This window comes from Pseudonaja textilis, chromosome 3, assembly GCF_049901715.1.
Source record: "Pseudonaja textilis isolate UNSWEBS1 chromosome 3, rPseTex1.2, whole genome shotgun sequence".
Taxonomy (NCBI): Eukaryota; Metazoa; Chordata; class Lepidosauria; order Squamata; family Elapidae; genus Pseudonaja; species Pseudonaja textilis.
Genome location: NC_141992.1, coordinates 160,606,939 through 160,634,572, shown reverse-complemented (window position 1 = coordinate 160,634,572; position 27,634 = coordinate 160,606,939). Strand labels below are relative to the sequence as shown.

General features: G+C 34.9%; 1 protein-coding gene across 4 annotated transcripts in view; it reads left to right on the top strand.

Annotated features, from left to right (window-relative positions):
• Positions 1–26,495, top strand: part of PCMTD1 (protein-L-isoaspartate (D-aspartate) O-methyltransferase domain containing 1) — a 48,630-nt gene extending 22,135 nt beyond the window's left edge. For all 4 annotated transcript variants that reach the window (XM_026699205.2, XM_087931236.1, XM_026699207.2 and 1 more), the window contains 3 exons: positions 20,049–20,220; positions 22,107–22,230; positions 24,181–26,495. In XM_026699205.2, coding sequence (XP_026554990.1) covers positions 20,049–20,220; positions 22,107–22,230; positions 24,181–24,551 — 667 coding nt within the window. In that variant the 3' untranslated portion in view covers positions 24,552–26,495. The remainder of the gene's footprint in view (positions 1–20,048; positions 20,221–22,106; positions 22,231–24,180) is intronic.
• Positions 26,496–27,634: the final 1,139 nt, after the last annotated feature.

The following is a 27,634-nucleotide window of genomic DNA, read 5'->3' as shown; positions in this document are numbered from 1 at the left end:
GCTGGTGGAGAAGCGAGAGAGAGACTGAGAGAGGAACGAGGCAGACACCTGAGGGATAAGGCTGAGGGAGGGAGGGAGACACCTGAGGGATGAGGCTGAGGGAGGCAGGGCTGAGAGGCGGGGCTTCTCAGCCATCCTGCAGGGACTTGTCCTGAGCCTCCCTGAACTTGGTGGTTTGCTGGCAGACGTTTTATTACCCGACTAGGTAACAACATCAGATGTTATCTAGTCTGGTAATGAAACATCTGCAAGCAAACCACCAAACTCAGACTCCTCCCCTCATTGAAAAAGTGTCTTCCCCCGCTGGTCCTTGAAAAAGTGTTTCTGCGTGAAACTGGTCCCTGGTACAAAAAAGTTTGGGGACCACTGATATAAGGGATATAACAGTGGACAATATAAAAGGACACATAAAAAAAGCTTGATAAAATTACAGAACTTTACAATAAATAAATAAATAATGAGAAATATCAATTTCACTGTTAGCTTTTGGTCTAAATGTTTTTTTATGTTGGAGATAATTAAAGTGAAAGCAAGTGTAATTACATTTATAAATCTAGTCTACCCAAATATCATGGGTAGATTAAAAGTAGCAAGAATTACTTAGAAGGCTGTACCATTCAAATAAACAAACATACAAATAGCTAAAAGACTAAATTTAATCTTAAAAATTAGAGAGGGACATAGTTTAAAATACTCATTCAGAATTAATACTACTTGCTAGGATTCATATGTAAACTAACATATATGATTCAGAAAGACCTTTTTTTAAGAAGCAGGATAAATTATATATAAAATTTTATTTGTATGTATGTGTGTATGTATGTATGTATGTATGTATGTATGGTATTCAGCTTTGTTCGGGTATTTTCCCACGTCACTATAGTTGTGCTTTTAAAGTTGTGGCAACGTTTCAGCATAATCTCATCTGCCATCATCAGGTTTGTGTATTGTGTTCATCTGTGAGTCAGACTTTCACAGACTCACAGATGAACACAATATACAAGCCTGATGGTGGCAGATGAGATTTTGCCGAAACGTTCCTACAATTGAAGTTGATGCTATGACCTGTTGCTTTCATGTTGGACAGGTCATAGCATCGACTTCAATGGCACCAAAACCCTAGCCACTATAGAAAACCCCAGCCACAGAATTATCAGAGAAGCCATAGAGATTTTAAAAAGACCTGAAAGCATCAATAGAAGAGATGATTCCACCAGACTGTCAATTATTTGGAAACCTGCACTCACAAACAAAAAAATCTCCACACCACAAGCCAGGCAAACACCAGGGCACCAACAGATTCCCCCTGATATCTCCAGCTCAAACACACCCCAACCAGGCACCCAGATGAAACCTAGCTTTCTAATAAATGATAGCCGTCCATTTACTCAGAGCCAAGCCGCACTAAAAGCCTCCAATACAGGAACACAATGTTGCCAGCCAATCAAGGCAAAAAAAGCCACAAAACAGACAAAAGATATTAGAAATACCAATCAAGCAGAACACAGTAAACTCCAAGGCCAATAAACACAGACCAAGACTCCCAACCAATCAGGATGAAGAAAAAACCATTCTGGCACAGCAGTAGGCTTGCCCCAAATTTAAAACTGAAACGGCTGTGAAAGTTTGACCCACAGACGAACATAATACACAAGCCTGATGATGGCAGATGAGATTCTACCGAAACGTTGCCACAACTTTAAAAGCACAACTATAATGACGTGGGAAAATACCCGAACAAAGCTGAATACTATACATATAAAATACCTGCGAAAACTTAAGAATATATATATATATATATATATATATATATATATATATATATATATATATGTATATGTATAAGTGTGTATGTGTGTATGTGTGCATACATATATACATATATATATATATATGTGTGTCTGTGTGTGTTTGTGTGTGTATGTGTATATGTATATACATATACATACATACACATACATATATACATAAGTACACAAGATAAATTAGATATAACATTTTAGACAGACTGACAGACAAGACAAAATAGTCCCAATTAGTGAGAAGAATTATGGAACAAATGTGTAAAAATTTTACTCCAAATGTTGTATAGAAGACATACAAGTCTATTAATTACCAAGAAAAAAGAGAAATCATGCAGCAATAAATGAATACCGCGAAACAGAAAGAACATTTTACTAAATTTGATGGATATGTAAAAACAAAGGAAAGGAAAGCAAACCCCAAAGCATTGTAAATATATAAAGATTTAGATAATCTTAAAGATTAAATTTGAAATGGAAGAAGCTGAATTTGACTGCATGATTCATTTAACAACTGCAGTGATTCACTTAATAGCCATGGGAAAAAAGATTGTAAAATCAGATGGAACTCAGTTAACAGCCATCCTGCTTAGCAATGGAAATTCTGATCTCAATAGTGGTTATAAATTGAGGATTACTGGTATAAAAATTTTTATGATAATTTCATAAAATAAAACATTTTATAAAATTTGCCAAATTTCAATTTCACAGCACTCATTAGTTCTAGATTTTGGACACATTAGCCAGTTTGTGGCTAATATGAAGTACCTTGGTTCAAAAATTGTTGCTTGTGCTACACTGTTTTGCCCATTAAAGCTTGCAAACAGACAAACTTATAAGTTTTAATGGTATATAAAGGGGTGTGTGTGTGTATAATCATAGATAGATAGATAGATAGATAGATAGATAGATAGATAGATAGATAGATAGATAGATAGAATCATAAAAACAACTCATTCTACTTTGGTTTATCTTTTATTAAAGTTATAATGAATGTTAGTTGTATAACTTACAAAAATTTCTTTGTCCAATTATTAATAGTATCTGTTCTATAACTGTATTTTTAATAAATAAATAAATGAGTAGAAAATATTTAACTCTTTGGAAGAAGTCTATGCTAAGAAATAGATAGTAAAATGTTTTATTGAAAAGAATGTACAGAAGTTGGGATAGTATTTTAAATCAGTTATCATGCAACAATTACTCTAAAGGCTTTTCTTAGCTTCAAATTGAATTGGATTGCTTAGCTCACAACAGTAGCAATATTTTCAACTTAAGTAGAGTTTGATGGCATAATATATTCCAGATGCCTGGGCTGTTTCAAAGTTACCTGAGATGCTTTCTTGTCTGATGGAATCACTAATGTAAATTAAACCAAGAACATATCTTTTCCAATTATATATGAACATTTTAAAAATAGTATTGGGATTTTTCAATCATGGACAGAAGAATTGGAAACCCATATGACATCAATAGGTGCAAGTCTTTAAAAATGCTAAATTGCTGTTAACGGGTTTAAGACTAAAATTGCATTTCATGTCTATTGCACTCTTCCTCTACCCCAAATGTATTGGATATCAGGTTTATTTTTTGGAGATGTAAACAATTTGAAAGATTGATTGCCCATTTGATCTGATTTTAAGAACTACTAATATTAGTATTTTGATGTACATAAATAGAGCCATATGTCATCCAGGAATGACATTTGAAAATGAATATCATATTTGCTTTTGAAAAAGCAGTATATTCAACTAATCAGAAAATGAAGCAATGTAATTTTTTTTGGCATAAATTTCATGGTATTTGCAATAATAGGGTAGATTTTTTAGGTTAATTTTGATGCTTTCAAATGGGTTCAAAAATGTGTCAGAAATGTCTATTCACAAATACGTTTGTAACATTTCTTTCATTTTCTGACATTTAAATCTATAGTTTCAAAGTAAAATTTTCTATACGTTCAACTTTGTAGCAGTTAGAAAAATCACCAAAGTCGTATACCTTTTCTCAAAAGAAATATTTTACCAATAAGTTCAGCTTCTATGTTTGACATACATTTAAAAAAATTAGCTCCTTTTGAAATGGAGATATCCTTTTGAAACACATGAAAGCTAGATCATCTTCCTTTTAAATTTTAATTTCACTAGTCTGGCTGACATCACGGCTCTGTCGGACATGAGGAGCGGGTCTCTGCACTCCCAAGCTGAGTTCTCCCTGCTGGAGGGCCTCCAAAGGATCTAAAGCCACCCCATAGGGGTGGTGAAGAAAGGAGGAGCGCCCTGCAGTTCGCAGAGAGCAGCAACTCCTGCTGGACTCAGGGTTTCTTCCCTCAACAAGAAGAAGCAGCCGTGATAGCTACCACAAAGTTGTGACAGCTGAGGCAACAAAGAACTGTGCAGGGTGGTGCAGATGAACAGTGATTGGAGCTAGGTGAGAAGATTCCTTTTTATTTGGACCCCAACTTTAAAGAAAAAAAGAAAGAAGAAAATTCAGAAAAAGAGAACTATTTTTTAAAGCGGCTAACAACCACAGAGAGAAAAATCCTAGACCCGAAAGAGGAACTAAGGGGAGAGGAGCTAAAGATCTTTTAAAACATAGAAAATTGGACTCTTAAATTGGGTAGGCGTTGTTTTGGAAAGGCATTATAAAATGCTGGACTATCCACTTGAATAAATATTCATCTGGAGGGCTGTGGACATTGACTGTTTTATAACTAGTGACTTTATGATTATTGGAGACTCTATTATGAAAGACCTTTAAGTAAAGCAAAGTGATTTTTGGTTTGCGGAAGCTTCCTGGACTATTTAAGTGGAATTGATTAATAATGCTGAGATGTAAAAAATTACAATTATTGAACTTTCTGAAGATTAAGATTGGACTGGAATATATTGTTTTTGGACTTGAGCAAGAGCAGGACTTATTAAATGAAGACAAGATGCTCCATCAGGGGGAAAGGAATGAGATTTCAAGAGAAATGGTGTTGATGTTCCAAAGCATTAGGGGTACTATGGAAAAGTATCACAGAGAGATAAAGTACCTAATGCAAGGCATATATGAGAAAATTGAAAATATGTTACAACTGATGATGAATGAAAATCAAAGAATACAGGAAAGAGAGGAGATAGCAAATAGAATGGAAGAAAAGGCTGAACAGACAAACCAAAAAATAAAGCAGGAAGATGGGAAAGAGAAGACGTTAAAGGCAATAATGGATGATGAAATAAACCAAGGGAAAACATTTTTAGAGATTTATAAAGGGAATCTGATAACCTGGAATATATTTTTGAAAGAGAGATAGGGGTTTGGGTGGGTACTCTGAAGACCTGACAACTTAGGAGGATAGAGATGAGAGAAATATTCAGTCTCAACGGTGAAGATACAGATACTGATAGCAATAAAGATCTAAGAGACGAATAGAGGAGGCAAGCCAAAAAAACGAATAAGAATTGAAGTATTAAAACGGACGAGAGATAATGGATAGAAATACACATACACACACTTTCTAATATAATGATGGCCTGATAAGAAATTTGAATAGAGGTAGAAATAAAAATACACACCTTTATTTGAAGCAATAGTTAGATGGAAAGATTGGAGGTTGAAGACAGTTTTTTAAGGTATGTTTAAATAATAGAAAGACTGGTTCTTGAATGGCGTATTGTGACTTTGGACAATCAAATAATGAAGAGCTGTGCCTTATATAAACGTGTATTAATATTAGGATTAGCAAAGGTAACCAGACTAGAAGTTAGAATAGAGAGATAGAAAATAAGAAATAGGGGGAATACTAGCAGGTATAATCTTTATACAGTAGAATATAAGTAATATTTTGATGGAAAAGATTAGAGGTTGAACAATGGTATCATGTATGCATATAACATCATTGGCATTAACACGAAATATAATAATAGAAAACTACTTAAAAAAACCATGTATATTAATACTGGGATTATATAAATTTGATTAATATAACAACCATTATGAATATCATTATTAATGTTTGTATCAAAATGAATTATACCCAGGGGCCACACTGTTTATGTAGTGATATTGATGTTGATTTAAAAATAAAAATCTAATGAAACTTGGAGGGGCATTAATTTCACTAGAAAACATTACCTTAGGCAGAAAATCACAACTTTCTATTTTATTTGGACAATCCTTAGGAGAAACACTTCGTAAATTTAGGTCATTGCACTGCCCTCATTTTGAAAATTAATAAGCAATGCTGTTAATTCTTTAGTTGTCATGAGCCACTTGAAATTTTGAAACTGCAAGGATCCTTATCACTATCTAATGCACAGATGTTGCAATGCCAGGACTCCTCTTCACTTGTTTATTGAAGGGGAATATGTTGTCTTTTCTGCTCCCAGTCAGCTTCTAGATGTAGAGTATCCATCTTGGAGGGAGAGCCACGGGGCAGTGCTAGATTGCCCACCTGCTAGCACTCTATCTATCCTCCAAGTGCAAAAGCTGATATGATTCCTTCTGGGCAAGGATACCAACTGTTCATCTCTGGGTTATGAAAGAATCACCTTTCTACAATGGTAAGTGAGAACAATGGTAGTATTTCTACTGGGAAAAAATATTACTAATAAGGTAATCTTTTTAATCACTAATATCTGCAGAAGGAAAGGAAGTCCACTCATTCAGCCTCCCAGGAATAAAACAGAAGTATGTTTTAATTCTATTAATACAGTGAAGACTAGAAAAGGAACTTCTGCTGACCTACAACAACAAAAAAGACCTTTTATCCAATTTCACTTAAATAAATATGTCATTTTACAGATAATTGGTTATTTGAAGAAAAAAAAGTAGAAATCTATAGTTTTCAGATTTGGAAGCTTCTGCTATTGAAATGAGAAGTGTGATAAATTTACTTGTTATGAAAGCAAGCAAAACATAATCCTTGCAGTATTTTTCATGTTGCTTTAGTTGGAAAGATTTGAGATTCTCTTAGCATACACTCTGGCTAAACACTATATTTACATCATGTTTTGCAAGCACATTGAACTTAGAAGTTTTCATCAAAATGAGGAAGTCAATATCCAGGTTAAAAAAAGAACAGAATAATTGAGGATCCTGTTAAAACAGAATTGTATCTATTGCATTTGCTTCGCCTGGTTGCCAAAATTTCTACATGAAGGCATTGAAATCAGGATTAAAAAAAATACTTTGTCCATATAACAAACCTCTGAAATCAACAAACACATTACTATATACTGTATGGTTAAATATGCTATGGTTTTAATCACTGAACACAATAAAATTAAAGTTCTTCCTGATACTTATTTCATATGTAAAATTTTACTAGTTACCATAAAATTCTATTTCCAATGGTCTTGTGCTTTCTCACTATTTTTGCTGGCATTTTTTGGCAAAAAAACAAAAACAAAAAACCCTTGTAAAACCTTTCCCCTGATTTAGAGTTTTTCTTGGCTCATGACATTGATGGATCCTTGCCAAAGATTGGGCTCTTCTAACGTACTGAAAGAAAGAGTGCTCGGTTTTCGAGACAAAGTTCTACAGAATGCAGTCAATACAGATTAAATATGGAAATAAAAGCTATTGGCAAGCACTAAATTTTGGTGTTTTCAGAAGCAATTACTTAGAACTCTTCAAACTGCATCGGTAATAACAGCTTTTAAATATATCTATTTGAAAGTTTGATAAATATGTATTTTATATTTGTGTTAGACTGTAGTGCCAATATAGATTTGCATGTTTTGATATGAAATGTAATTTTTACCAAGACTGAAGATATTTTTCACAGAATCTATGTAGTACTTTATAGAAATGCAACTGTACCCAAATATAACTATAATTTTATTACCTCATTTATAAGTTCCATTTATATGTTCCATTCAGAGCTATATGAATAATTAAGGATTTTGGAATTTCAGTAAATTTCATCCTCAGCTACATCCTCACTGGATAACTTAGACCAATTACAATTTCCCTTTTCAGAAAAAAATAAGGGTAGCATTGTGAACTCCCAGAAGAAAAATGGAACATAAATTTAATAAATAACATTTACTATATAAACTATTAAAGTAGTATAAAAGGTTACCACTTTCCTATTTTATCATTTTAAGAAATACAGAAGAAAGTAATAACTAGTCCATTTTAAGGGAATTGAATATTTAAACTTTGTTCTTCAAAATTATGGTTTAGCACAGTCATTGTGATATGCCAGTATACTGACCATTAAGTCATTGTTGCCACCTGCATTGCTGATATTTTTTTTCTTTCAACCTGAACTTGTCATTTACAATTATTATATAGTTTGTTACAGTATTATATTCAGAATACAATTATAATCAAGTTATTTTCTATTAAAAATGCCATGACTTATTAAGAACTAGGGAAAAAAGCAAATATGAAATGTTATAATTCTATTTAAATCAGCTACATCAAGGCAGTTTTCATTTTGCTTAGCATAGTTAGAAATATATGCATCTAGCACAAGAAAGTATCTGATGATAAAATTCTCGTCCCTTACTAACTTGAAAATCTTAAAATACATACCTTGGGGAAAACTGTATTTTGGCTCTGAAAACAGCATATTAGTATCCTTACTATAATCTAAAATAAACAAAAAAAAAATAGACAAAAGTTATAACTGTGAAAAACTATTTGGCAGAAGAGGAGAGCTTATTTCCTGTTACAACAAACTGCTGTATTTCTTGTTAGCAATAGCACTTAGAGTTATATACCGCTTCACAGTGCTTTACAGCCCTCTCTAAGCTGTTTACAGAATCAGCATATTGCCCCCAACAAATTAGACAAATAATATTTTTTAAAGTTTTGTATAGCCGCCTGTGGTGGATCAATGGAACATGTATACCTGCTGCATAAAGGGAAGGGACTTTATAAACATATGTAAATTCAAACTTACCTTTCTTTCAAGAAGAGATTGGACTGTCATTTGTCAGAAATGGTGTAGGGTCTCCAGCTTGGGCGGGGGTGGTGGTGGACTAGATGATCTAAAGATCCCTTCCAACTTTGATTATCTGTTATCTGATATATTAGACCATTATAAATCATCAAGTATCAGAAGGTCTAATTTAATCCAAAAGTAATGACCCACTTAGAATTTTTTAGGTAACCTCAGCCTAATCAGTCCTGACAATGACCTCTTCAGTTAATGATTCTTTTATATGAGATTTGGGTTCTCTTTTAGAAGGTACTGAGAATTCAAGATTAAGGTAACATGATACCCTTGAAGTGCACTAGCACTCATCAGATTACTTACTAGCAGATAATAATTTATATAGATTAGTAGAAAGGTACATAAGAACAGTGCTTTTTTGTATGTGTAATGTTAAATTTCTTACATCAAAATTGTCAAATTACAGGTTCTTCATCATCATACTATAATTCCCTCCCTTCCTTCCTTCCCACATATAACAGAAGTCTTGAAGGAATTCATGTCCAAATTTGTTTCAATCCATTTTATAGTATTTCCAAAGGCCATATGATTACAAATTATCTGCAATTAATCAGGCACAAAACGTCAGTTCTTATTTTTATCTTCCGATTCATATGCAGAAGTGGGAAAAACATGGATGTGTTCTGACTGAACTATGAAATGAACTTATATTTACTCAGTGGGTAGCCATAAGGACAGGACATATTTTGGCTTCCAGAGTTCCTAAATAATTATTTTACTTGCATCTGCCTTTATATAAGAAAGATTCTCCTGAATTTGTGAATCTGAAAAATCTGGCCTAATTTTCTGAACTGTATTTCACATTGCTCATTTGACTTATTTTCTTTTTTTCTCTAGTCTATTTTGTGCCACAGATTGGGTTGCAATGTATTTTATCAATTTTAGCAATCTTTGACCATGTTCTAACAAGCAACTTGATTGAAAGAAGATTGTGCTCTAATACATTATGTAAATAAAGGAAGTCAATGAGTAGGACATGAAAATTCTTACCCAGTCCAGTAGTATTTTCTTTTAAATAATCATTTCATTTCTGTGGATTACTAGATTAAATAAAAAGTTGAATACATTTATTTTGTTACTTTTTGTATCTGCAATTGTAACACAAACGTACATATGTTTTAGCATTAACTTTTAGTCTTGGTCATTACATTGTTCTAAGGTCAAAAGTAGGCATGTGGGAATGCCACATTATATGACACTAACTGATGTGAATTCTAAAGTTAACCTGACTTTAATCAAGTAGTTCTCATATATGCTATATCTAACTACACAGTTTCATTGATCATAAAGAAAAAGAATGTTTAAAATCAACAGTAGCATCGTGTTTATTTGTGTAACTACAGATTTGTACAATGGCTCATTTCTACTACCATGGGAGTTTCAGGGGTTTCAAAAGAACATTAAGTGTGCATCTGCACAGTCTGTCAGAGTACATAGTTACATAGGAAAATGGATGTAGCTACACAATGGGAGAAAGATGCAGGAGAATCCACACATTTCTAATCCGGCTTTGGAGCATAAATTTGTGCGCTTATAATACCATACATTATCTTGGGTTTTTGTCTGATTTTGTTGTTGTGGTGGACTGGCAATTGAAAAAATGACGGGAGACGCAGAGAAGACGTCTGAGCAACTGCCAGCCCCGAGAGCCCCCGGGTAGCAGTATTTATTAAGAAAATGCAAGTACAAAATCAAAACAATGACTTCAACATTAGCTCAGCAACATTATCTAGCTAGGCCTTGGTGAAGGTGATAAATTTCCCGTGAGAAAGCAGGGCACCAAAGGTCTCATGGGAATGGAACTCCCACACAGATTCCTGTCCTCTGAGCTTTGCAGATAACAGGATCAAACTCTCATCATAAAGACACTACTGCCCTCATGAGGAGCGTTTGTGATACCCCCAGATCTTACAAAGCTGTACAAGAACTTGCAGAATATGATGGATATATTACCACATTCCCTCCTTTTTTATTTATTCAAAGATAGGGGGTGTTTCAGTGGCAAAATACACAGTTCCTCGCAAACTTGGTTTCGTACACTTAAGGCTGAGGCACACATTTGAAATAGATTAGGAATACATTGAATACAGCAACATAACATAATAAGTGTAATAACAATTATTACAACTAATTGAAGCAATAAATGTAACCATGAGCTGTCAGGAAGCCAATCCCATAGCAAAGCCCAAAGTGACTTATTGAAGCCATCTTTTCCTGCTTCGTGTTCAGCTATGCGGTCTTCCATATCATGAACAGTTCTTGTAATGTTAGGCTCATAATTATGTATAAAAAAACACAACAATGTAAATGAATTAAAGCACAAACTCCTAACATTATATCTAAAGCATAAAGTAACTTGGCGAATTTCAGACACTTCTTCATTTAACATCTTAATATTCTCAACAGTATCATAAAACATAACAACAGTAAAATTATTTAAAATATGAATATCTCTATAGTTCATAGCTATTCCAAAAGGTGGGTACATGCATACAAAGCTAACAATTAGTTACATTTAAACTCTTTGCTGCAATCCGAACGTCCTTGATGTAGGAATTTTCCTTCCATAAATTATCACCAAGGTCTCTAGTTTTTGAGATAATGGCAGCTCTCCGCCTCCGTATTAGAGTCCGTGGAGGCATAAGACGAATGGAAAAAGAAGTTGTGTAAAGTAACTTAGGCAACTCCAATTGACACCAATATTGTCCATAGTCTGAAACAGAAACATTTAAAAGAATCAGAGTTGTAGCACAGGCTGAAGATATAATATCCTTATCAGGTCCCGAGTAAAGAATGTCTTGACCCTTATGCCAGGACCAATATGCTGGAAAAATCAAAAGATGCCGCTGTTTGCAGATTAATTTAGTCCGATTCCCCAAAGGAACCTGCTGCATACAAGTTGATAACCTCAGATAAGCAGTCATCTTTTCCCAGCTTTCACAGCGCCACGCCTGGACTGCCGGCATCAAGAGAATCAGGAACCACGGAAACACCATCCTGAGAATCAGGAACATCAGGAACGGAATCAGGAACCACAGAAACGCCATCCTGAGAATCAGGAACATCCTCACTGGCACCTGCGAAGGCGCTGTGAATGATCAGGCCGGATACATCGACCAGGAACCCAACGAATTTGACCAAGATGTTCTACTGCTGCATAACCACGTCCCCACGTAATCAGCTCAGCGGGAACCCATGCCGGATCCGGAAGGAATCGCACCAACACTCGAGGCCTCACTGCATCTGTAGAAGGGGAAGAAAATGCCTGCTGGCCGCGCAGGGGGTTACCAGACAAATTTAAAAATTTAAAGTATACAAAGCAAGATTTAAATGATCTTGAATTGCCGGAAGCCCCAGGAGCTTCCTCCTTTTTATTTAATTTAGCTAACATGTTCTTGAGCGTGCCATTATAACGCTCCACAATAGCTTGTCCTGTGGAATTGTATGGAATTCCAAATTTATGTTCCACGGACCACTGTTTGCAAAACTGATCAAAGACTGTGCTCCGATAAGCCGCACCATTGTCTGTTTTTAAAGTTTGAGGCGTACCAGCGACTGAAAATGTCTTAATGCAATGATTGATGACATGTTTAACCGCTTCACCTCTTTGAGGAGTAGCCATTAGAAATCCTGAATAAGTATCCACAGTCACATGTATATACTTCCAAGGTGCAAATGATGGATACTGAGTAACATCCATTTGCCAAATCATTGAGGGTTTCAACCCCTGGGGTTGACTCCCATAGGAATAGCTGTGCCTTGCTTTGAACAAGTTGGACATTGTTGAATTATGGCAGCAGCTTCTGCAGCAGTAAGCTTGAATTGATGTGCCAACGCTTTAGCATTTTGATGAAAATAACTATGGCTGTCCCATGGCTGAACAGTGAGAACTGAAGTTACAGCACTGTCAGCTTTGGCATTGCCTTGTGATAAAATTCCAGGTAAATTACTATGACTACGGATATGAGCAATAAAACACACATTCATACGCTGCTCCAAACATTCTTGCAACAACAAAAGCAAACGTAGAATATTAGGTGATATTCCAGGAGACAAATAAGAACCTGCTACAAAGGGTAACAAATTATATACATACAAAGAATCCACTATTAGATTAAAATCCTGATTTTGAAAATTTTGAAAAGCCAAAACTACAGCAGCAAGTTCTGCCTGCTGGGCAGACTTCTGCTCTGATGTCACTTTTGTATGCCAAATTCCAGATTTATCTTTCCAAACACAAGCACCAAAAACTTTCCCTCCATCAGTAAAGACTGTAGGAGCATCTGATATAGGCTGATTTACAAAAAGATTTGCTAAATTAATTCTAACTGATTTATACAAAGATAACCTAGGATCAGCTGGAGGATGACAAGAAAACTTCCCTGGCCAAGAATCTACCAAAACTTGTAAAAACTCACTATTGCAAATCATTTGTTCCCAGGTGGCTAAAGCAAAAGGAACATAACATGTTACTGGTTCCATCCCAGCAATAGCCTTGCAGCGCTGACGAGCACGATTAAAAATATCAGCAAGTTGTTCTGTGATACAATTTATGGATTTCGATGGTGTATGAGACAAATGAATCCATTCCAGAATCCTTAAAGCTGTTTTTTCTTTTACCTGAACTATCAATGCAGTAACTCTACGTTCTGAGATTAGAATCACTGATAATGGACAATCTGGCAAACATCTATCTGTCCACCTACGACTCAAAGCTTGCTCAATTAATGACAAAATTCCCTTCTGTTCTTTATTCAGGGTTATAATGTCAGATGCTTGCTTAGCACTAGCCAAAGCTTGAAACAAAGGACTTAATTGAAGAGTAGTTAAACCTAAATACGGTCTGATCCAATTTATATGACCCAAAAATTGTTGTAGACCTACCAAAGTTAAAGGATCAGGAAGAACAAATTCCAACTTCAGAGGTGTAATGTGACTCAAGAATAATTTATGACCTAGATAGGCAAAAGGATATTCCTTTTGCAATTTCTCAGGGCTGACTATCAGCCCTTTCTCCTTCAGCATAGCAGTTAAAAGAAGGACAGCAGAATCCATTGCAGCATCAGAAATATTAGCAGCTATCAAAATATCATCCATGTAATGATAAACCTTCCAATCCGGGAATTTATTCCGGAAAGGTTGCAAAACCCAATCTACAAACATTTGACACATGGTAGGACTATTTAACATCCCCTGTGGAAGGACAGTCCATGCATATCGCTTAGCGGGCTGCCCCTGATTTATACTCAAGATAGTAAAAGCAAACAAATCTACATCTTCAGGGTGCAGAGGAATGGAAAAGAAAGCATCTTGCAAATCTAACACTCTTATATTCCATCCATCAGGTATTAAATTAGGATTAGGTGTCCCACACTGCAGTGGGCCCATTGGCTTTAAAATTGAATTTATCCCTCTCAAATCATGAAGAAATCTGAATTTCCCAGATTTCTTCTTGATAACAAAGACTGGAGAATTATAAGGACTAGTGGTAGGCACTATATGTCCCTTTTTCAATTGTTGTTGAACCAATTCATGTAAATGAACTAATTTCTCACTAGTCAAAGGCCATTGATCTATCCACACTGGCTCCTGCTGGAGTAACTGTAATTTTAATAACTCCACAGGTGGGTGTTCAGTCATCATGAATGACAACTGTTGTATCAAACTGTTGCATCAAATCTCTGCCCCACAAGTTAACGTGAAGGCGCAAAACAATCGGTTGGAAATGTGCAATAGCACTTCCCTGCTTTGTTTTGGCAGAAAGAATCCTCCTACTAACCCGTGCGTCTTGAAGTCCTCCGACTCCTCGAACAGACGGTGTAGGATCTGTCGGCCACTCCCTAGGCCACTCACTTTCGCTAATCACCGAAACATCTGCTCCAGTGTCCAGCAATCCAATAAACTGTCTGCCTTCAACCAAAAGAATTAATTTTGGTTTCTGATCAGCCTTGACATTTTGCATGATGGAAAACACACTAGACTCACTAAACATATCTGTAGATCCAAATCCACCCTGGCGAATTCTATCTGACTCCTCCAAAGACAGATATGGCAAAACTAAAAGCTGTGCAAAACAATCCCCTTTTTTCAAAGATTGAGGAACAGGTGAATGAACTTGAATTTTAATCTGACCCTCATAATCCGAATCAATAACCCCTGGAACCACAAACAATTTACGCTTATGAGCTGATGATCTAGGAAGAAGAAGACCCACAGAAGCCAGAGGCAACGGTCCATAGAAATCCGTTGACCCTAAACAAACTACATGTGGATATCCTAATTCCAAATCCTCAGCTAATGGAAGATCAATTCCTGCTGAACCTTTTGTAGCTGGTGACCATATTTGATCCCTACCTCTTTCTGGTGGCTCCAACCCTTCGGACATTACTTCACTCTTTAGAGTAGGGAGAATGCCCCGATCCCTGCTTCCTAGTTTTTTCCCTCAGAATGAAGTCTGCACTGATTTGCCCAATGGTATCCTTTCTTACATTTCGGGCACACTGATTTAGGACGAGCACCCTGTCCCAATAATCTCTTTTTTTGCTGACTTTGACCCCCCCCAGGAGCCCGACATTGCGCTTTAAAATGTCCAGGCTTCCCGCAATTAAAAAAAGTTTCTTTTTTAGCATTTCCTGCCCGGAGAGCCAGAACTAAAGTCTCCATGTTAAAAGTCTGACTCCCCACCTTTTGGCAATCTGCGTTAGCCTGATCTACTGCTAACTTCAAAAGCAATTCATTCCGGGCAAATTGATTGTCAATTTGCCTTTCAATAGCCACTTTCAATCTGCTAATGAAATTTTCATAGGGTTCATTGTTTCCTTGTTTGATGTTAGTAAAGGTCTTCTCACCACCTTCGCCGTCAGGGAGAGCCCGTACGGCTTGTAAATTTAACTGTGGGAGAAGAACGAACCCCTCCTCAGGCATTCCATCTCTCTGTTGATTTAAAGCAACGTCCACACCAATTTCTACTGGATTAAGTTGAATCTCCACTCCAAAATCTACCAAATCATCTCCTGATAATTCCCCTCTATTTGTTGCTTCTTGAATAGCTGCAGTAACTGCATCTACTTGAACTCTTAAAGGCAAACTCTTCTCTTCTGACAAAGTATTTTCAGTGCCTGACAGCCCTCTGGATTTATCTGGAGGTGCTGTCGGTGGCAATATACGTACCGCATTGTAAGGCGGCAAACCTTCTTCGGGGGTGATAGGAGCGGTTGTTCATGCGTAGCTAATGCATCCATAACCACCCTCCAGGTTAACAAAATTGAAGAAGGGGCACGAGGCTCCTCGTGCAAAAATTTCCCTATCTTTCTCCAGCGCTCTACTTTAATACTACCTCCCTCTGGATAACACGGAATATGTTTCCAAACATACTGTAATAAATCCTCAATTTCTTTCTTTCCTACTTCATGTCCTCTACTATGAACTCCAAACTTAAAACTATTCCCAGCGATCTCTCTCATTTCTCTAAGGTGCTTTGTCTGAGCTTTGAGAGACCTTCCCCCATACTCACGAAAAGAATCTGTCTCCGTCCAGCGAAGAAGATGAGGGCCCAGTCGACGTCCGCGACGATGAGTATAGGATGCGGGAAACGTGTAGCTTTCAAGCTAACACGCCAAAACGTATAGCCTTCCAAACTATCACGTCGGAACGTATAGCTTTCAAAGCTATCACGTCGGGTCACCACTTGTGGTGGACTGGCAATTGAAAAATGACGGAGACGCAGAGAAGACGTCTGAGCAACTGCCAGCCCCGAGAGCCCCGGTAGCAGTATTTATTAAGAAAATGCAAATACAAAATCAAAACAATGACTTCAACATTAGCTCAGCAACATTATCTAGCTAGGCCTTGGCGAAGGTGATAAATTTCCCGTGAGAAAGCAGGGCACCAAAGGTCCCATGGGAATGGAACTCCCACACAGATTCCTGTCCTCTGAGCTTTGCAGATAACAGGATCAAACTCTCATCATAAAGACACTACTGCCCTCATGAGGAGCGTTTGTGATACCCCCAGATCTTACAAAGCTGTACAAGAACTTGCAGAATATGATGGATATATTACCACAGTTGTTGGGCAATAATCGGCTCTGTTTTACTCAATGGTATAACTTCGGTATTAATGGTATAATTGGGCTTTTTTCTTCTCCATAGCAAATCACTGAGACTATCATTTTCCATTAATTCACCATGTCTCAATGTATTTCATTGAATACATAGGTGTATTTTCCTAGATTAATTGTCTGATGCAGAGACTATATGTAGCATCCAACTCACAATAGAAGCATTGTAAAAAATCTTAAAAGGTTTGCAAGATTCCAACCGTGATTAGGGACTGATAACACCTAATGTATGTGGCTGGTAAACATGGAGTCATATTAGAAGCAATCCTTCATGTAGATTTATGTTGTTAAATCTAATAAAATCACCAAAACCATAACATCAAACAATGGCTCTCCATTGAAGATTTATATCTTCAGTGTTAAGAAAGTGCCATTTTTCTTCTGTTATCTCTTTTGAATCTTGAACTTTTGATGAAGAAAATAGAAGTTTGCTGAAGATATGACAAGTTAATTTGCTTAACATCTGTCCTTTGTATTGTGAGAGGTTGATTTACATTATAACATGAACCAATTTAATCATCAGCACAGCTGGTTGAATGAGGTTTATGCATGATAAATTTCTTGCACTAATATTGCTTCTTAGTTATAAATTGTGAATATGTTATCTGATATCTGTACTGTTTGTCATTAAGCACATTGTGGAAACGTTCTGTGAAGCAGGGCTACTTAGTTTACCTGTGCATGGCAAAAAGTTTCTTCACTGCATGCACAGAAGTAAAAGTTTGCTTTATAGCATGCAGAACTGCGTACTGAGCATCTCTGCAGTTCCTTAAACCAAGCTTGTCATTTTCCAGAATTATGCTGTCTACAGAAAAGCATCAGCTTTGTTGCAGACAAGTTCTGCATCAGCCATCCCAAAGATGATTTTTTAAGAAGCAACTGGACTTTATGGTTTTTCTTTGAAGACATTTCGCTTCTCATCCAAGAAGCTTCTTTAACTCTGCCTGGATGGTGGGGAATGGAAGGATTTATACTCCTTGCAGACAGCTGGTCATTTGCATTCTTTTAGTGAGTTGTTAAGGCCGGCTAGAGGTTTATCAGTGTTGTCATGGTCACCTGACTGGTACAAATGGGTGTGGAGCCTACTTGGAACTGTTGAAAGGACTGTGTTGTAGACTGGAGATAGGTAGATGTTTTATCATTCCCCCTCTGTTGAGAGAGGGCTGTTCAGTTTTGACATAGATGGGCCTCTTTGACCCCTCTTTCAAACCAGCAGTCCTCTTTGTCCTCCTGAGCTTTTCCAATATTCCTGCATCCTTCCATTCTCCACCATCCAGTCAGAGCTGGAGAAGCTTTTTGGATGAGAAGCGAAACATCTTCAAAGAAAAACCAGAAAGTCTAATTGCCTCTTGAAAAAGCACCTTTACGACAACCATGACTGGATGACTGAGAATCTCCATAGACATCAGCTATTCCACATTCCAAACACTTCTATGATCTCAGTTTAGAAGTGCAGCATGCCAACTGTAACAGGGAAAATAAAATATGAATAATTGAAATAACTCATTTAGATTAAGAAATTCTGGCTAAATTGACCCATTTTATAAAATCTGAAAGAATAGGGACTAAATACAGTTCCTAAGAAGTCGTTCTAGTTGGAAGAATGTGCAACTATTTGGATCCAAAGCAGAAAAGGCGTTTAATCTCAGCATACATGTGTTTTATGTACCAGACAGCAACTCTCTAAAGAAATCATGACTTTTCTTAAGCTTGCATAAGAACCATGCAGTTTCAGGAAAATATTTCCTTGAGCTAAGGAAGGAACAACCAGATGCAAATATATCACTTTGTCACCACCTCTTTAATGCATCCTTAATTTAGCAGACTTTGCACTGAAATGAATAAATATAAAATGCTGAATTTTATATTCTTTCAACCTGAACTTGTCATGGTAAATATGGGTATTCTGTATATTTCCAATATAATGCAGCTACAATGTGAGATAGTCCTCATCTAATGACCAGTTTACAACTGTTGAAAAACTATTACAGCCACAAAACGGGTACTTTGCAGCCCTTTAAAGAGATTTTAAAGCAATTCATTAAAAAACTGACTTTCGATATAAGAGTTAATACTGGGGGTGCTATCATGTTCGTACTGCTTGCATCTTAAGGGATCACTATCTCCTGTTATATATTTTTTTTGAAATCAACTTGATTAAAAACATAACTATAAATGGTTAAGACTGGTTTCAAAATTGAGAAAGAGGTAGCTAAAAGCATCAAATGTTTTGGATGTTTTATGATTCCTATAAATTCCTATAATTCTCACTACCTAAAGGATGAAATAAGAATGTTGAATCTTATAAGAAATTTTTGAAGTAGTATTGATATCACTTTCCTCTTTAGCTTGTAATAACAATTTTGTAAAGCACCTACTTTAAGATAATTTAGTTTCATGACACCTTGCATATTTCTTTTCAAATAAGAGTTAGTGAGATATTCAGTGAACTAACTGCCTGTTCTAGAATATGAGATAATTTTAATATTTGAGGCTTGGACAAGATGCTTGTAATTATCTGTGATGGTTAAAATATGCTCTACATTTGTATTCTAGCCTAGAAGGTAAGGCCAGGCTTTTGAAGGAGGATCTGACCATAATGATGCTATTTATATAATAAAGCTAACTGCATTGCTTCCATATTAGCTACTGGAATAAACACTTTGTAATTGGCATATTAAACACGGAGTAATTTCACACTGAGTTATCTAGCAGATTATTTTCCCTGTTATAAACCTGCATGGTTGCTAAGATTGCCTAGGAAGATCCTACTGTGTATGCCATAAATCGGTAGATTGTCATTCTGAAGTAATTTGCAATGTGCCTTCTGAGTCATGATATCTTTTGCAGATGTTCATTTAAGTGTATTTTGAAGACCTCGTTTTTTCACCCTGATTTTCTTTGTAGGCATGCCAACATTTTTTTGTAATGTACTTTATTTTCTCATTATTTAAAAAAATCCATATTTGATATTCTTTTATTTTAAATTACAAAATATTTAGTAATAAATAGCACATTATTGAAACAATACTAAAGTATGTTCAACTTTACATTTTAATCAAAGATATAGAACATAAAATGTTGGTTGTGTATTTAATTGCAGAGATATTTCAGTTTTAGCAAATGTTTACAAATTTTCTAATCTTTAAAAAAAAATGAAATGTTTGCTTATCCACAGATTTGAATTTTGTGAACCTGCATTTGTAGTTGGAAATTGCTTGCAGATAGCCTCAGACAGCCATCAATATGACCGGATTTATTGTGGAGCAGGTGTACAAAAAGACCACGAAAACTACATGAAAATTTTATTGAAAATTGGAGGCATTCTGGTTATGCCTATAGAAGATCAGGTGATTTAAACCTTTTTCCTTTGAATATTTATATTTCCTTTGTCACATTTAAATAACATTATTCTTAATCTTTCTATTGTCAGCTGCCCCAGTACTGTAAACAAAATATAAAATGGAAGAATGAGCACCAACAATAAAACCCATTGTCTTCTCTCTTGTCTTCAAGAAATGTTCTAATTGAACAGTTTGATCTTTCAGGGCAGTTCCACTAGCCCACCTATAGTTGATTTTTAGTGAATTTTCAAGTGTAATTTTGACAGAATTAATTCATTATACAGTATTGTGTGATCTATGAGCTCTTCTGCCAAAGAAAAAGCTTGGGAAAACAGGATTTAAATGATCTACTCTCTTAGACACTGAAATAGCCCACTCCTTTTCTTAAATGACTCTTATTTCTGCCTGTTAATATGCTAAAATACTGCAGTTTAAAAATAAATTGTTACTAATTTGTAATTTTGAATATTGTGTTTAAATTGAGATATTTTAAATCTTTTATTTGTACCTGGCTTATCAGATGAGTCCCCAAAACTTATTAGTAAGCAGATAGAGACAGTTATTGGAGAGGCAAGCATCCCTAACTGAATAATACAGCTCTACATGTCTGCACTGTCCAGTGCTGTAAACAAAAACCTTTGATGATGTAGTTGGAAACATTGCTGCCACTTTGCTTATATCCAGAAGGTTCTTTCCCCAATGTGTGTTCTAGGGTGAAGACGAGAGGAAAGATTGTAGTCACCTGGGCCGATACTTTTTCATGAGCTAATACTGTAAAGGAAAAAAAGGTGAAACTGGGGCTGCTTCAGTTAGGTTTTAAGTACTTATTCCTTGATAATAAATCATACTTTTCCACTAATAAATTTTTTTATTTAAATTGAAGAAACTGAAGAAAAATACTGACAAAAATTATACTAACATGTCCTTAATTCCATCTGTGCCTCCTGAAAGATTGTCACAAAGTTGTGATGATTATGCTAGGCATAATTACACATAGCAATATGGCTGTTACCAACTCATTGTTTATGATTTCCTCCAAATTCTGATGTAGATAGAAGCAAACTTTACCCTTTGTTTACTTTAGATTACAATTTCTTCAATTTTCTTGGCATTATAAATGATAGCTAGGACTGATTAAAGTTAGAAGTTCAAATTATTTGGAAAGTATCAAATAATATATCCCTTTTTAAATGGTGGGTAGCCTCACATGTCTAGAGAATATGGTCCTTGTGACTATAATCACAGGTGGAATTTGGCTAAAAGGTTTAACAAGTATAACCTTTCATGGTGTTAGGACATTTATTGTGGGAGTGATAATCATTGGTACTTTAACATGTTGCTCTACCCAATTATGAGTGGTATGAACATTATCCAATAGACATGATTATTCGGCTTCATAAATAAAGTTTGAAATTGGCTTGTTACAGCCAACTTTTTTTGCCGCTGTCTTTCTTTTCTTTTAAGGGAAAAAGAAGCAGAAAGAAACGAAGACATTAATGCCTTCATATTACCAAACAATTGAAGCAAAAATAAAATAAAGTCCTCTTTATTTGAAGGGGTTTTGGAGTAAATGGGATGGAGTAAAATAATCGCAGAACCTACATCCAATTCACTTTGTAAAACCCTGAAAAACAAGGATTATTGGCCAAATTTTGGATTTATAGGAAGAACTTTTAAGAAGTAAAATGCTTACTGGAACCCCACAACCCTTTATCAAAATAGGTCCCACAGGTCTTAAGATTTACCCAAGTTCACATGCATAAATTATAAGCTATAGTTTGTTTTTTTTTCAGTATATCAGAGCATGGTCATTATATGAGAAACAAATACAAATACAAGTATTAATGTGATAGCTTAAATTTGTAACATTAATTTTCAATGATTTTATATAGCTAACCCAGATCCTGAGAACTGGACAGAATACTTGGGAAAGTAAAAACATCCTTGCTGTATCATTTGCTCCACTTGTACAGCCAAGCAAAAGTGACACCAGCAAAAATGATAGCGTGGGGCTGCGTAAGTAGTATTTGTTGTGTGTTTCATTATAGTACAATTAACATAGACTAAAAGTAAACTTAAGCAGCTAAAAGTTTTTGAAAAAGAATAAATGAAAAAAATCATATCAACACTTACTTAAACTCAATAATTCTTCTATATATTGGGCCATATTCTAAGCAATAAGTAGCCCTAACTACAAAGCATTTCTGAGATCCTTAACGAGCATAAGATATATTACCAAGAATTCCCTGTTAGAAGGAAATTGGTAATAAATCTTATGAATGTGTCTTCTACTTATGCAAACAATCCATTGGAGTCAGCCCATTCAACTTAACAATTGTCTGCAATATTTTTCCCTGAAGCTGAACAACTGTATCTGACTAAGATATCATATTTATAATCCATCTTGTTACTAATTCCATTTTGTGGTTTTATTTTTAGAATCTTAATTTAAACTTAGGTTGAGTTAGCTGATTTGCTAACAAAAGTTGTTAGGGATTGCTGATATGAAAGGGTAGTGTATCATGTAAATTTAATCTGTTTCTGAGTAAAAACAACTCATGAATTCATTGTTACTGGAATTTGGTTGCTATTTTGTACTTCGATATGTGAATTAAATAAAATCTTGTTTCTTAAAACATAAATTTATTGGATGGCATATTGTGTTATAATTTACTGTACTATATTCCTGCCTATTTCTATTTGTAAAAATAATACAATTTCAGAATAAACTTCATTTATTTTATTTATGTTTTGCTTTTATTGTTTTTATAAATAACTCAACGTGGTAAACAGGCCTAATACCTTTTCTTCTCCTACTTTACCCACAACAAACAACCCTGTGAGGTAAGTTGGACAGAGAGAGAATGGCCAGCCCAAAGTTACTTAGCCAAATTTCATGCCTAAGACTTGAATAGAACGTACAATCTTCTGGCTTATTGCTGAGTTGGATAGCCAAACTATCTGTCTATTTATGTATTAAATGTATATGCTGCCCATCTCACTGTCAAGCAACTTGGCAGCTTATAACATCATAAAAAATTTAATATAAAATGTTAAAACATTAGAAACAAGAGCATTAAAAGTAAACAAAAGCTGGGTAAAATTGGAACAAATAGACTAACAGAGTGGAAGCGGGATCTTTTTAGTCTACTAATCATCTCCAGCAAGCCCCAGTGAGGCTCCAAGCTAATTTGCAGAGCCAGGTTTTCAGACTCTTATGAAAGGCCAAGAGTATAGGCGTGGATTTGGCCTCAAGGGACATGATGTTCCAGAAGGCGGAAGCCATCACAGAAAAAGTTACCCTAGCCCCCACCAGCTGAAGTTTCTTGGCTGATGGAGTCCATAGCATGCCCCTTCTGCCAGGATGGAATTAATTTATAGCAAGTAGATGAGTAAGCAAAAGTGATGATTGAAAATAAATGATAAGTATAATTTTTAAAACATTTTAAAAGTTACATATGATTTGTTGTAGTTTTCTATATATTCATTGTTCTGTCATCTGATTTTTGTTTTTGTTTGATGAAGCATGTTATTACAAACTTCTTTATATTGGACACAAGTTTTAAAAATATTTTAAAAAAACAATAAAGGAGAATATTTGTAGCTCAGGGTTGAAATAAGGGGTCCTAGGTGCTCTCTGAGCTTGCTTGTTTTCTTGCAAGACAAAACCATGTACTCCTCATATTTAAACATATTTGAAATATAGGGAAATTCCTGTTTCAAAATGTTCATGATGGTGTCCAGCTTAATAATATACAAAGAGCAAAAGAAACTTGGAAGAAATTATAAAAAAACACTGTCTTCCAAGGTTCTTTGTCAAAGTTACCAAGAAATCATGCCAGAAAAGTGATTGCTGCCTTTACATATTTTAAATATAGTTCAATATTTTTAATGATTTACTTCAAAATATTTTATAATGTAATTTAAGTACCCTGACTTGTTTATTTTAATTTTTTCTCTTTATAGCTTCCTGTGCTGTTAGGAATCTACAGGATTTGGCTCGGATCTATATTAGACGCACCCTTAGAAACTATGTAAATGATGAAATGCAAACCAAAGGTATTACACAGAAACCACCACCAAAACGTAAACGCAGAAGGTGTCGTAGACGCAGGATTAATACCTACGTGTTTGTTGGCAATCAACTCATTCCTCAACCTTTAGATAGTGAAGAAGATGAAAAGATGGAGGAAGACCACAAAGAAGATGATGAAAAAGATCAAAATGAAGTCTTGAAAACAGAGGAACCTCCACGAAATTTATTGCGGGAAAAGATTATGAATTTACCACTCCCTGAATCTCTAAAAGCCTACTTGACATACTACAGAGAAAAATAACCTTTGCTTTTAAGTAAAAATAATAATGCTTACTTGATATTTTCTTAATCCTTGAAATGTAGCATTTACTTAAGTACAGTAATCTTTCAACAAGGCTTTAGAGCTGTGATGAATCAAAACATAACTTGTCTTAACTTTGCTACAAGGACTTGGATTCAGCAGTAGTTTCCTATTTTAAATCCTATTTTGTTACCTCCCCCCCCCCCCCCCCCCCGGCCAGGAAATATTGTTTTAACTTGACTAGAAATGGGTTCCATACCAGTACATAGCATTAAGAGTTTGCATGATAAATCTTTTTGTTCCTTGACAGATTTGTATTGATGAGAATTAATAGCATTTTTATATAAGTGAATAAAAGTGTATTCAGGTAACAATAAGGATGGTCTGCATTCTCTTAAGCAAGTTTTTAAACAAGCAGACATTTTTCATGTCACTGAATTGGAACATTTTATTTTACCATGGTTATATTGCAAATCATTGTTACTGTGTTGAAGTAAGTGTGTTCAAAGGATTACAGAAGTGCAATAGCAGTGGACATTGAATGAGCTAACTTTAGTGTAATATATGCATTGAAATTTAGAAATGACAGATAATTTTCTTTTATATCTCTTGCCAAAAATGTCAAGAAAAATGATTGCTTCTCTGTCTCTTTCTCTCTCTCTGAGCCTTAAAGAACATACTGACTATAGCATTTCTAAAAAATCTTTTCTTTAACACCAGCCAATGATTGATTTCTTAACTTTCCAGCATTTATGAAAAATGTAACTTATTTTTAAATTCAGTGGTACAGAAAACATCTTTCATTTATAAAAGATTGTAATTTCAGCTACTATATTTACGCCTTTATAGGATAGAAAATGTAAAAACGATCTTGTATTGCTTTTTTACATAGCAGTAATAATAGAATTCAAGGATTTGTTCAGCAATGCACTTTAACTGATTCTGTACCTTATTTATTGCAGATAAGGGAAGATGCATTTCATTTTTACACTTGATATTCATTTTCCTCTTTGCAAGCTTGGGGACACATGTTGCTTGACTATAATGTTCCATCTGCATTTTTATTGAATATTTAAAGGGGTCATTTTTAGAGCATCTTTCTACTAGCTTTAAGTGAATAAAAGAAACTTAAAAATATGCTTTAAAACTTATAATTGTTGAGGACACCTAATCTCTGGGGCCAATTAAGAGCATTCCTTATAGAGAAGATTCCTATACAGTTTATTATTGTAGATAGCATAATGCAGATTCAGTAGATGACTGTTATATACGTGTTCTCACATTCAGAATTAATAGAAATCAAACATTTCATCTATATAATTCAAATAGTCTTTTTACTTGTCTCCATTTCATAGTATTATAAAAATTTTGAGCAGTCTGTGAAATACATAGGTTTTGTTCTTAAATAAAAAATAATGTCCTCTTCCCCCCTCTTTTTGTTTGCAATTATCAGATTAAATTCCACTGGGGGAAAAGTTCAGGGGTTATAGTGTAAAGTGGTTTTTAGAAAATTAACACTAACAAATAACATATATTACTAGAAAAGCATGCCAGTCTTATTTCACAGCAACAGAAACTGACAAATGGCAGACAAATGAAACTACTGCAGTAATTCTGAATATTCAGTAGTGGAAAGCATTGACACATCCAGTGTATTTTATTAGCTGAAATAAAGTTTAAGATATTTTGAAAAACTTACCTTCTAGTGTTGATTTTTCATACTTTCTCAATTTTCAGAGTGCAAAGGTTTTCCCAGAAATTTATACAGATTGTTTTTGAAGAATGATTTCTTGTGTTTCCTGTTGTAAACTTATTCAGATAGACAATAGAAGAGTTATAAATATTATGTAATTTTTTTTAGTTACTGAAACATTTTTTGTGTGTGTGTAAGTTCACATTTTTGGATTTGTATTTTAAAATAAATAAAATTCAGAATCAATCAAAGTTAAATCTCTGGTGATCATTCCAGTAAAAATGTCTGGCATGTTTCCTGTTTCAATTACATTGTACCTTTTGCAAAACTACCTGTCCACATTGGGAAATGTTCATTCAGAATTCTAAATGATATTAAATGATTGGAAATTACGTTACTGGGAAAATTGAAGAGCAAAGATGCTGTGTTTATTTGTATAGCAAAATTAAAATAGATTATTACTGACAACAGTTGCCAACTACTGGGACTAGGAATTTTAAGGGCCATTGGCATGGTTGTCCACTCCTTAACTAAACCAAACTCTAATTCATTTCTTATTTAACAGCTATGATTCACATAATGGCCTTACTCAACCATGTATCTTGTATAAAGCCTTTTGTTATTTTATATGTGGAGACAGGCTTCAAGTAATAGCTTGAATATTAACTTTCTGGGAACTATTCCGGAATATATATTGAAATTTTGAAATACACTATCAGATTTTTGTACACATGTAGCTTCTTGCAATCTTATACTGTATTATAGGAAGGAAAGGAGTCTGGAACCTGTATATTTCTTAAAATACAATTCTCTAAATGTCACATAATTGATAGATACAAAATATTTTTTACAAAATTATTGTGTAAAAAATTCTGTCATGCATTTCTCAGGTTTATATTGGTACATTTTTCACTATTTGGCACACGTGAAATCACGTTGCCACTATCTGGAGATATACGTGGATACATCAGATTTCATGATAAAGGATTTCACTGATAAATCATCAGATTCTACCCAACCAAGGGTTTATGGCATTGCTTGCTTTCAAATTACTTGTGCATTTCCCCTAATCAGGTTTATACTGGTTGCTTTTTTTGTTGTTATTTTGCTTATTTTCTACATTGGATTTAGTAGTAATTGTATAAATTCAATTGAGCTTCCTTATCACAATATATTTCAGCTTATTTTACTTTCAATCTGTTTCAATACATCTATATTGCTTTGTTTCCCACAATAAAGAAGTGGTTTGTAATTGTAATACTTAGAGGACTGTTGCCTTTTAATTTAATTAATTTTAATTTTAATTTATTTTAATTTAATTTTAATAATCTAATGTCCCTAATTTTCCTGGTTGTCTCCCATTCATGTACTAACAGGTTCTACCTCAGGT